General features: G+C 36.2%; 2 protein-coding genes across 3 annotated transcripts in view; one reads left to right on the top strand and one right to left on the bottom strand.

Moving 5' to 3' along the window:
• Nucleotides 1-536: 536 nt before the first annotated feature.
• Nucleotides 537-9,762, bottom strand: LOC306883917 (putative sodium-coupled neutral amino acid transporter 6). Its single transcript, XM_079439443.1, has 16 exons — nt 9,531-9,762; nt 8,267-8,388; nt 7,805-7,878; nt 7,343-7,395; nt 7,061-7,100; nt 6,245-6,323; nt 4,056-4,138; nt 3,911-3,969; nt 3,782-3,841; nt 3,000-3,050; nt 2,770-2,849; nt 2,578-2,678; nt 2,029-2,153; nt 1,810-1,954; nt 1,624-1,718; nt 537-1,360 (listed from the first exon to the last, which is right to left on the bottom strand). The coding sequence occupies exons 1-16, from the start codon at nt 9,612-9,614 to the stop codon at nt 1,277-1,279; spliced, it is 1,335 nt and encodes a 444-aa protein (XP_079295569.1). The 5' UTR covers nt 9,615-9,762; the 3' UTR covers nt 537-1,276.
• A 49-nt stretch (nt 9,763-9,811) lies between these two features.
• Nucleotides 9,812-10,821, top strand: part of LOC306884493 (tRNA (guanine(37)-N(1))-methyltransferase) — a 3,848-nt gene continuing 2,838 nt past the window's right edge. For both annotated transcript variants that reach the window (XM_079440399.1, XM_079440398.1), the window contains exons 1-2: nt 9,812-9,866; nt 10,095-10,723. In XM_079440399.1, coding sequence (XP_079296525.1) covers nt 9,847-9,866; nt 10,095-10,723 — 649 coding nt within the window. In that variant the 5' untranslated portion in view covers nt 9,812-9,846. The remainder of the gene's footprint in view (nt 9,867-10,094; nt 10,724-10,821) is intronic.

Below are 10,821 nucleotides of genomic sequence, written 5' to 3'. Positions count from 1 at the left end.
AAGTAAAAAGAAAAAAAGCACAAGTACACTAGTAAAAAAATAAAATTAAAAAAAATCATGGTTTCATCATGTGATTGGTGATGTCAGTGAAGGTAATCATGTAACACAAATCAGTTTTTTTTCCTCATCCGGAGCCACAAGATGAACGTTGCTTTAATTACACACCTCGAGAATAACAAAACTACCATATTTCATTAAGTACATGTAAGGTTGTGCACGTGTGTTTGTGTGTATCCATGTTACACACGCCTTACATTGGGCGGCCTCTCAAGCTAATGCAGCATATTAGAAACAGCAGGAGAGAGCAAAGGCCAGAGCCTACACACACACACACACACACACACACACACAGAGAGAGAGCATTTGTTTTCCATTATCTGACATACAGAGAACCCTCTGTCCAAATCAATGAAGAAAAATCAGCCTGTCTATCAATCTTTTTCACGTGCAAACCAGCAAAAACACACACTAATGCTTGGATCTCTTAGACTAAACATGGATCACAGACTCCATTCCAGATGCCACAGTACACGAGACAGCAGTTTCGATTCTTATTTCCCTTTATTTATCGAAATTCACATAAAAAATACATCAAAATTCTCCTTTTGGACATGTAAACAGGGTTGTAATGGTACAAAATTACAGTTTTGTATATTCTCAATGTATTTATTTTTTCTTCATTTAAAATAGAAAATAGAAGGAACATTTTGAATTCTAAAACGAATCAACAGAAACTCTTTGGGATTAGTGTGTTGGAGAAGAAATATCCTGAAAGTTGTGAATATTTAAAAAAACAAATCCAAGTCTTTGACTTCTAAAGACAGTGGCTAATCATTATATCAGAGCTTTTTTTGAGTCAGACAAGCAGCTTTTCCAATTCATCAAACATCTGTATAAATCTAATATCCCACATTCAGTTATTGTAAAATCGGCAGTGTAGTTCCTTCATTCATTGGTCCCAACTGTCTTTCTATGGATGACAGGATTCAAAGATTGTCAAACTCTGCTGTCATTCAGACATAATGTGCATTTTGGTGCTCTGCTGTATATTTTGAATTTGATTGTGCCTCTGTTCAGTATTCAAGTGTCATAACAGTGCTATGAGAACATGAGATTTGTCATAAGAGCAAAGGCTCATCTCATTGGGACTCCCTTAATTTGGTTCAGAAAAGAGTCTCTGCCTGGTGTGTAACCTGTAAAATAAGGTTTCTTTTCAAGGCAGGATGAGTTGAGCTCCCAACTCTTGCAAGACGTCCCACAGTAATGATGTCAAAGGTCAAGGATCTTGAACCCAGGAGACAATGATGACACACAGGCTCAGCACACCAACAACCAGACCAATCATCATCAGAAAAACTGCCTAGAATGAAAAGACAAAGTGGGAAAAGATGCTTATGGGAAGAACTAAAGAAAGCAAAATAGTATCAACAAAATCAACGTATCAAAGAAAAATGTAAACTCATTCCAAGTCAGACATTAAAAAGGTCCAAAGGTTTGAGTATTTTTTTTTTTTTTTATTAATATTTGTATTCAATAAGAATGCATTAAATTCACTCAAAATCAGCTGTCTTCTGCAAAGGAAGTCATGTATGGGTTACTGAATTTATGTAAGACTTTAGATACCCCTGCTGAATTGAGAGATCTGATTGGCTCAGAGCTGATTCTCAAATAAAACATTCCAGGATACACAAACAGCAAACATGTGGAGGTCGTAGAACCTAGAATCACATAAGAAAAGGTATGCAGACACACGCATAAACACATTGAACTAAACAGTAAAACACACACAGAGCATATGGACACACTCACCCACCACACCAAAGACATTCCTAATGTCAGGGACGAAAATAGCGAGCAGTAGCACAAGAGTGAGGATGAAAAAACAGGAAAGCGAGTGAGAGAGCCAGGAGAAGTCCCTCTCTCCCCTGCATAACATCAACAGCGCTTTACGTGCCTGAGAGAAACAGAGAGAGGATGTGTTTTATGAATTTCTTACTTGAATAGTTCACAGTCTGGCGTTTGACTTACTGGGAAGTGAATGAGCGGCACGGTGAACAGAACGGCCAATAAAATCGCAAGACGCACTGACATCACCACAACATCCCGCGGTAGGTAGGTGTCATATCCTAGCAACAGCTCAGATTCCACATGTGCTGCGAATAAAGAACATTTGATCAGATCAATCCATTTATCTTCCTCATCCGTTACAGAAATCATTTAATCTTTTAAAACAAATCTGCCTGTCACACAAGCTTATATAGATATAAGCTATATATAAGATATATATAAAAATACACACACATACCATATATATTTAGAAAATATTTACACGTATATACATTTATATTATATATGAATATTTAAAACATAACATTTTTCTTAAATATATACATGCATGTGTTTGTATTTATATATACATAATAAATATACAGAGTACATACTAATATATTATGTAAACAAAAACTTTTATTTTGGATGCGATTAATCGTGATTAATCGTTTGGCAGCACTAGTTTTTAGTTTCAGTCTTAACTCCTTTGTTGGAACTAAAAATGTAAGGTTACGTCAACGTTCTTACTATAGAAGGTGAGGTATCCAAACAGGGCAGAGATCGAATACACCACAAAACTTAGAAAGATGCTGACATTCGCCACTCTCTGCATTCTCTGCTTTGTGGGTCTGAAAAACATACATAACTGCATATAATAAGGCAACAACAGGTTATATATGTAGCAGATGCACAGAAAAAAACAGCAATGAGTGAACTAACCTGTGTAACTCACAGTAAATAGGTAAAACTGCCGTATGGCACAAGAAGGAAAAAGCCATTGTTGGGACAGCATAAGCACTCTGTAATGCACACACACAGTCATTTCTCACCCTCCTGATGTGTGCGGTTATGCTATAATATTACAACTAATATTTGAGTTTCTAATAGTCCTGCAAGGCAGACTTTAAATCAAAACATAGCTCGCCTTTCTCAGGAAAACACACACTCACCTTACTAGAGATCACAAACATATGTGGGGTGCATTCAGAGGTATTTAAGCTCTGGGGATAGAAAAATAAAACTAATGTGAATATGAAGATTAGAATGAAATCAGGACAGCAACAGAATGAAAATAAACACTCAATGATATCACATTATATGCAGCTGAATATCGGCACACTGTTATAAATAAAGGCTTTGACCTCTGGCTCAAGAGGTCAAAGACCACTTGCCTTATTTTAAAAAATTCTACATCCTGTTTCTGATTGACTAAATCCAATCAGACTGCACAAAATATCTGAGAGTAATGACTAATTGTTTATAACTTAGCACCATGCCAGCTATCACATCTATATTTGTTGTGAGAAGCAAGTGAAAAATAGGAAAAATAAACTAAACTATATAGAAACAAATAAAAACTAAAAGGTTTTAAAGCCCATCTTTAATTAAAAAATAAAAAATCTAAAACTAAACCTGGTCTCACTTAATTAAAATCTTTTCATACAAATCAACTGCAAAGTAAAGAGTCCTAGAGAAGTTCAAGTAAAAAAAAACAACAACTAATATTTGACAGTTGAAAAACAACCCTTTAGCCTTAAGTCTGTTGTGAGAAAAAAAAAAAAAAGTTAAGAGGAGGTTCTATAGCTAAATTTAACTAAACCAAACTAAATTGTCTATTGTTCTGGAGCTGCCCGAATAGTTTTGGGTATTAACGTGGGGTGTTTGGGCAAGTGGTCCAGCTGTGAGGGTGTGTGTGTGTGTGTGTGTGTGTGTGTGTGTGTGTGGTCTTTACCAGGCTCACAGTAGAGTTAATTGGCAGCGGGCAGGGAATGGACCATTTTTTCACCACCACCTGTGTGAGAGATGAAAACATCAACATAAAGAGAGAGAGAAGGAGAGAAAGGGAGAGAAAACAACTCACCACTACAGTAAAGAACAACATGAAGATGAATGCGAGACTGCTGGTGTATCCCAGGAAACCTGAAGAGGAGATAGAAACCAGTGATACACACTCTCTCACACATGTACAGAATAATTGCAGAAAACAGAAAAAAACTGACACTCACCAATCTTAGGAAGTAGAGCCAATGGCAACACTACAATTAGAGCCACTAAAATCAATAGTGTAACACCATCCTCAAACCACTTTCTAAGGAGGACAGAAAAACAGCATGACAAAATGGCACAAAGTAAAGGCATACACACCTTTCAAACTGTTAGGGTCGGTAAGATTTTTTATAATGAATAAAGTCAGTCTACATTTTTATCAAAAACACAGTAAAATTGTATAATAATTTAAAATAACTTTTATTTTATTGTATTTCATACATTTATATTTTTTATATAATTTGTTCCTGTAATGACAAAGCTGAATTTTCAGCAGCCATTACTCAAGCCTTTAGTGTCACATGATCCTTCATAAATCATTCTAATATGCTGATTTGCTGCTTAAGGAACATTTCTTATTATCAATGTTGAAAAAATATTTCTGCCAAAAACGTGATGCATTTTTTCAGGATTTTTTGATGAATAGAAAGCTCAAAAGAACATTTATTTGAATTAGAAATCTCTTGTAAAAATGCCTTTACCGTCTTTTTTGATCAATTTAATCCACTCTTGCTAGATAAAAGTATCAATTTCTACTGACCCCATACTTGAGTGTTTTAAAACCATGGTTGTGATAATTACAAAACACGTGTCTGCTTCCCAAATCAACTGTTCAAACATTGCAATTTTGGAAATCCCCACATCTAAATGCCAGAAATTCTTGCTAAGCATTTAATTTCTTTTATTGTTTTAATAAGATAAAAAGCACAAATGTTAAGAAAAAACTTTTATTTATAGTACTTATATTTACATTGTTCCAAAACTACAACAACTAAATGCTGTTTTTTGAACTTTCTATTCATTAAAGAATCCTGAAAAAATGTATCATATTCATTCCACAAAAATGTGAAAAAATAAGTAAGTTTGTGTGTTTTTTGAACTGGGAGATGGAATCGTGAACAGGTTGGTGTGCGAGAGAGATCTTGAGTTGATCTCCTGTGGTTCTGTCTTAACAACACGGAGGTACTATACAGCCTTACTGATCCACTTGAAGAAATGAAGATAAATTACTCCACTAAAAGAAAAATGTTATTTTACAGTAAATGACTAGTTTCAAGCATTTATACTGTGGCCACTTTGTGATTTTTGCTCCTCCCAGAGAGATGGAGTAGTGATGTTTGTGTGTGTCTGGTCACAGTAATTGTGCTGGTAAAGGGGATCTTGGGCAGGCACGACTCTCGTTGGGCGGAACATATGTGCGAGATTTACGTGAACGGACCTGTAATGCAAACCAGTTGCATGGGGACGGGGCACAGTCGAACCACAGCTCAGAACAGCGGCTAATAAAATAATGACCGTTACATTCTTTGCTCTGGAATACTTGCTCTTTTCTCTCTTTCGGAAACTTGCTTAAAGGCAGAGAAGTGAAAGAAAGAATGGTTTTCTGCCAGTCAGTGAATGGCCTGGTGTGAAAGTGTCCCCTTCCATCTCTGTTCCTCAATCATGTTTCTATTTTGACTTATAATGTATTCAAGATGTAAAACCTGAAGATAGAAGGGGACACTTTCACACCAGGTCATTCACTGACTGGCAGAAAAACACTCTTTCTCTCACTTCTCTGTCTTTAACAGAGTATGTAAATGTTTTTAAAAGAAGTCTTTTGTGAATTTATTTGTTTAAAAATGCAGTAAAAAAAATCTGTCTCAAATCATTACTCCAGTCTTCAGTGTCACATGATCCTTCACAAATCATTCTAATATGCTGATTTGCTTCTCAAGAATGTATTTCTATGATTATCAATGTTGTGCTGCTCAATATTTTAGCATTTATATAAAATAGAAATTATTAGCAACATTATAAATATTTTTACCGTCACTTTTAATCAGTTTAATGCACCCTTGCTGAATAAAAGTATTTAAAAATATCTTACCGACGCTAAACTTTTAAATAGTATTGTATCTTAGACTTTAGTCTGATTTATTTTGTCTTCCAATTGACACTGTAAACAAGGCATTTTGTTGGTTGCTCGGTTTCTACTTTTTGATATGCTCATTTTTAACATTAAATAATATGTTCTGACTGGCTAATATTGTTGCTTTGTGACTAATTGAAATTTTAGTGAGAACAGAAAAAAAAACTACTTGACACTGAAAACTTGCATTGCACAATATCAGGATGAAGTGTGAGGGTGTGGTATATACTTATTTACCCAGTAGTCTCTGTGCTCATGAAGTCGGTGATGGCAGCAGGCATTTCAGACTTCAAGATGAACAAGTAGGTGGACATGGCTAGAGAAGGAGAACAACAGCACATTATACATGCAAGCTATGCAACACCTCAAACACACACTATAACACCTCATGATGCCAACATGGATAACAATCTGCTCAAAAAAAAACAAACCATTCCACAGACAGAAACAAATTTAAGTCTATTTAAAAACAGCACAGTGCTGAGGTCGACATATTCTAAACTTACACTAACACGCTAACAGTCACGAGTTCATATCATACGGTCATATATACACACACAAACACAGATGATTAACAGATAGTTTGATGGAAGGATTGGCTTCTATCCAGATTGGAAACCTGACCGCAGCAGACCTGACACTTGCGCTCACACAAACACACAATTGTTGTTGAGTGAAAGTGAGATGGATTTTATGTTAAGTAGTTTTGGGAGATTAATGATAAACAAAATTCAGTTTTACTGCTACTAAACACCACATAACACACAGAATACTCACTACTGTTCACAGGGAGTAGGAAGCAGTGTTCCGAGAAAGGCAGACAGAAAGAAAAAGCAGATTTTTATTTTTCTTATTATTCATTTTATTAAGTATAGCTGTTGTTTGCAGACCATCTCCCCCAATAAAACATGTTGAAACAGAGCATGGAAGTGAAAGAGAGGGGAGACTCTCTGCATCAGAGCATGAAGTAATTCTAAGTTCAGAGTTCAAAGGTTAAGCAGTATGACTTTAACCATATAAACAGTTAAATACAAGTGACAGTGAAAAACTCACCTCCAATGTTCTGAATGAGAATAGTACAGGCCACAAGAATCTGCTCAAAACAAGTGGAAAAACACGTCTTATGGGAGTAAAAAGGCGCATTTTACTTCTATGGTGTATTCAGTTATGATGAGTACAAAGATAATGACCTCAGACACAGTTATTTATTCATATAACAAAATGAAACATTGCAGTGCATCATTACAACTTAACTGCAAGCAATTTTCAGACAAAGACAAAAAAAGATAAATAAAGCATTGTGAGCTAGGTATTAGATCTGTGATATTAACCAACCTTGCCAGGTTTGTTGAATGCTCTCTCTCCAAGAGCTTCATAGGAGTTGATGCCTAGCACACAAACACATATGCAATAATGAGGCCTGGTTATAATGTATAATCGTGAAAGGCCATTTCACAGTGTTGCAAACTGCCTACAACTCCTCTGTGTGTCAGCAGAGATTTCTCACCTGATGTACAGTTTATGAGAATAAGTGTTATTTTAGGATCACTGAGATACTAGTACAATTTTTTCCCATTATTTTAAATTAGTTTTGAATTTTTGTTTTCATTTTCATTTTAGTTTTAGTATTTTTTGTGTGCTTTTAGTTAGTTTTGGTTTTTGTTTAACTTTTAGTTTGGTTTCGGTTTCATTTTAGTTAACTATAATAACCCTGGTGAGGGGTTACATAAACATAGTTGAACGGTAAACAGGATTATGCAGGGTAATGAAGTAGTCAAAAGTGAGAGCTGATATTACCGGTCTTGTCACAGAGGAGCAGCAGGAGATGGATAGAGTAAGCAGCCAAACTGGAGACCACCAGCAACAGAATACTGTGAAAAACACAAACAAAGTTGAAAAAAAAAAACAAAAAAAAACAATCTCAAATGACAGTTCCGTGTCAGATACTAGGGAAGCTCTATTGAAAACATTTGTGGAATAATGATTTTTCATATAGTTTGCGATAACAATTTTGATTTATCCCAGATTTTTCTCTACATAGAAGTCCTTCACTTCTATCCTTGTGAAAAATGTCTGTTGAATGGAACATTTTTGCATGGCTCTGTTTATGTGTAAGGTATGTAAGTACCTTACTGGAACTACAATTTTTGCTTTAAAAACTGTGCATCAAAACAATTTTCTGTTGTAATCAACATTATGCCACAAAAGTTGTCAACGCAGTTGAACTTGTATTGAATCAGAAACACTATGTCCGTGTACCTGAATCCGATGATGCCCGTATTGGCCATAGCATAAGAGAGACCCAGGACGCCACTACCCATGATGGCATTCATCAGATTAAAGGCAGAAGACCAGAAGGATGCACCTCTAGCCTGAGAACCCTGTGAGGAAGATAAACAGACCAGGAATTACACAACATATCAGCTCACACTGGAGCAAACTGAGACAAATCCTAGACGTTATGCAAGAGACAAAGCATGCAAAACTAATGTCATTACTGTCTACTTGCACACCAAGTTGCTGAAAGCACAAAGGGAACTGAAATCTTAGCAAAGACAAAATAAAACTGCATATGATCAGCATATGATGATGTGAAAATGATTAGAAAGCATGAGGCAGCAAATGACATAATACACATACTCTTCTCCATTTCCATGGAAAGCATTAGAGCACAGCTTTATGGTTTTAGTGGTACGTTCATTTACTCATTATTTGACATGTCTGCTATTTCTTTTCTCGAAGCCCCTGTAAAGCACTTGTAAATATTGTTTTTTTGTATACTTTGTAAATACTGTGCTAAACAAATCAACTAAGTCTTAGTCTTAGATGGGAAACAGGGGATTTTACATTATTTTAGCAAGAAGAATAAAAAGGTTGGCACATAACCTGGAAACACAACCTTTATTTTCTAATATATTGTTCATATCCAAAAATTCTAAAAAGAAAATATATACTAAATAATATACTAAATAATAAATACATAAAATATAATGCATACATTTGGAACACATTTCTGTCACATAAGGAAAAAATCCTGCTTTGTTCAATCATAATTATGGCATTATAACATTGCTCCGGGTGTGTGTTCACTTGTATGGGTTAAATGCAGAGCACAAATTGCAAGTATTGATTACCATACTTTCACTTCAGACATGAGTCATGAGTGCTAATTATGACATGAATCATTATAACAAGTCACGAGTCACGCTTAATTAAGTCGAAGTTTCCTGTCATAGTTCTAACTTTTTTTTTTTTTTTGTTCTAATTTTGATTTAGGTGATATGTGAATTTATGGCATAATTATTTACCAAAGCATGGTTTTGGGCGAAACAATGTAATGGGCTTTCATTAATACATACATAATGCAAAATATCAGTTTATATGCATACAAAAACATTAAACAGGTGTCAGATTTTCATTATTTATAGTTATTATTAAAAAATATGCTACTGTGGGAAACAAAAGGGACACGTTTCGTTCAATGACACTTATTATTATTTTTAGATGAGAGGCTGTGGTTTACCTGTGCTAAGAGCGGTCTGCTCTCCTCTCCAATGGGTTCATACTCGCTCCTCGTCTGCACGCTGTTTGGGTCTTTTTTCCACATGTTCCGCCGTTTAGTTTACTCTTCTGCTCGCTCTTAGACACTAAAGGGGCCGTCAATTCATGTGTCCGACTCTCATTCCACCGGCTCCAAAAGACACTCAAGTAAAGGTAAACATCGCTATTCACGTGATTATAAAATAAGGTCACATGTCCACTTATATCTCACGTCACAGACCAATCACGAGCCGAAGACTCGGTCGCTTAGAAATGACGTAGTGTAAAAGCGTGCTCGTATGGCTGCCGGCTGGAGAGGGTGAGCAGTGTTTCATTTGTTTATATTATAAAAATGAAAGTTATGTTTTGAATTTAATGAATTACACGGTTTAAGCTCTGTGGCTATAGCAGATGATCTTGTAGTTTATTATCATGTGTAGCTAAAATGTGCATTTATTTCAATTGTTTTGTGAATAAATTAACAAAAAGGTTGCACAATCTTCTTTTTGTCTCACTTTTGTACTTTATCTCTCTCTTTGACCAACAGATCTGGCAGACTTTTGTTCCTGTTGCAGAAACGTTGCAGTTGTGTCTCTCTTTCACAGAAAATAAACCAATTTGCAAGAATTTACCTCCAGTTCTCCACTCTTGTCCGGTCTCAGAAAGCCATGACTGACCAATCACAGACTGATCTAGGGCTCTACAAGCCCCCTCAGACAGTCCGGGGCATGACAGAACTGGACCGAGTAGCTTTCAGTCAGACAGTCAGTGTTCCTGCCATACGGATACCAACCAATGTTCTCAACAAAGTGGTGAAGAGTTTGAAGAAAGTGGCACTACAGAGGCCAGGACTCAAACGGGTTGTTGAGGAACACAGTGACGATGGGAATAAAGACAGTAGTAAAGGAGAACATCGGCTGCTGCTATTGGACCCAAACAGCATTACATCTGCAGATTCGTTTGGCAGTGAGGAGGCAGAAGCTCTGAAAGCATATGGAGTGTCTCAGGAGATCCAGAAATATGAACTGAAACTCACCTATGAGAACCTTAAGGGTGAGGAGATACTGCGAGCTGTACTTCCTGAAGGACAGGATGTGACGTCAGGATTTAGTAGAGTGGGCCACATTGCCCACATGAACCTGAGAGACCACCAGCTCCCCTACAGAAAACTGATTGGTGAGAAGATATGATAAATGAACCAATAAATCACCATAAAGGGATTTCACCCAAAATTCTGTCATCATGTATTCATCTTCATGTTGTTCCAAACCTGT

This window comes from Barbus barbus (assembly GCF_936440315.1).
Source record: "Barbus barbus genome assembly, chromosome: 18".
In the NCBI taxonomy this organism is placed as follows: Eukaryota; Metazoa; Chordata; class Actinopteri; order Cypriniformes; family Cyprinidae; genus Barbus; species Barbus barbus.
This window is presented reverse-complemented; position numbering and strand designations above follow the sequence as displayed.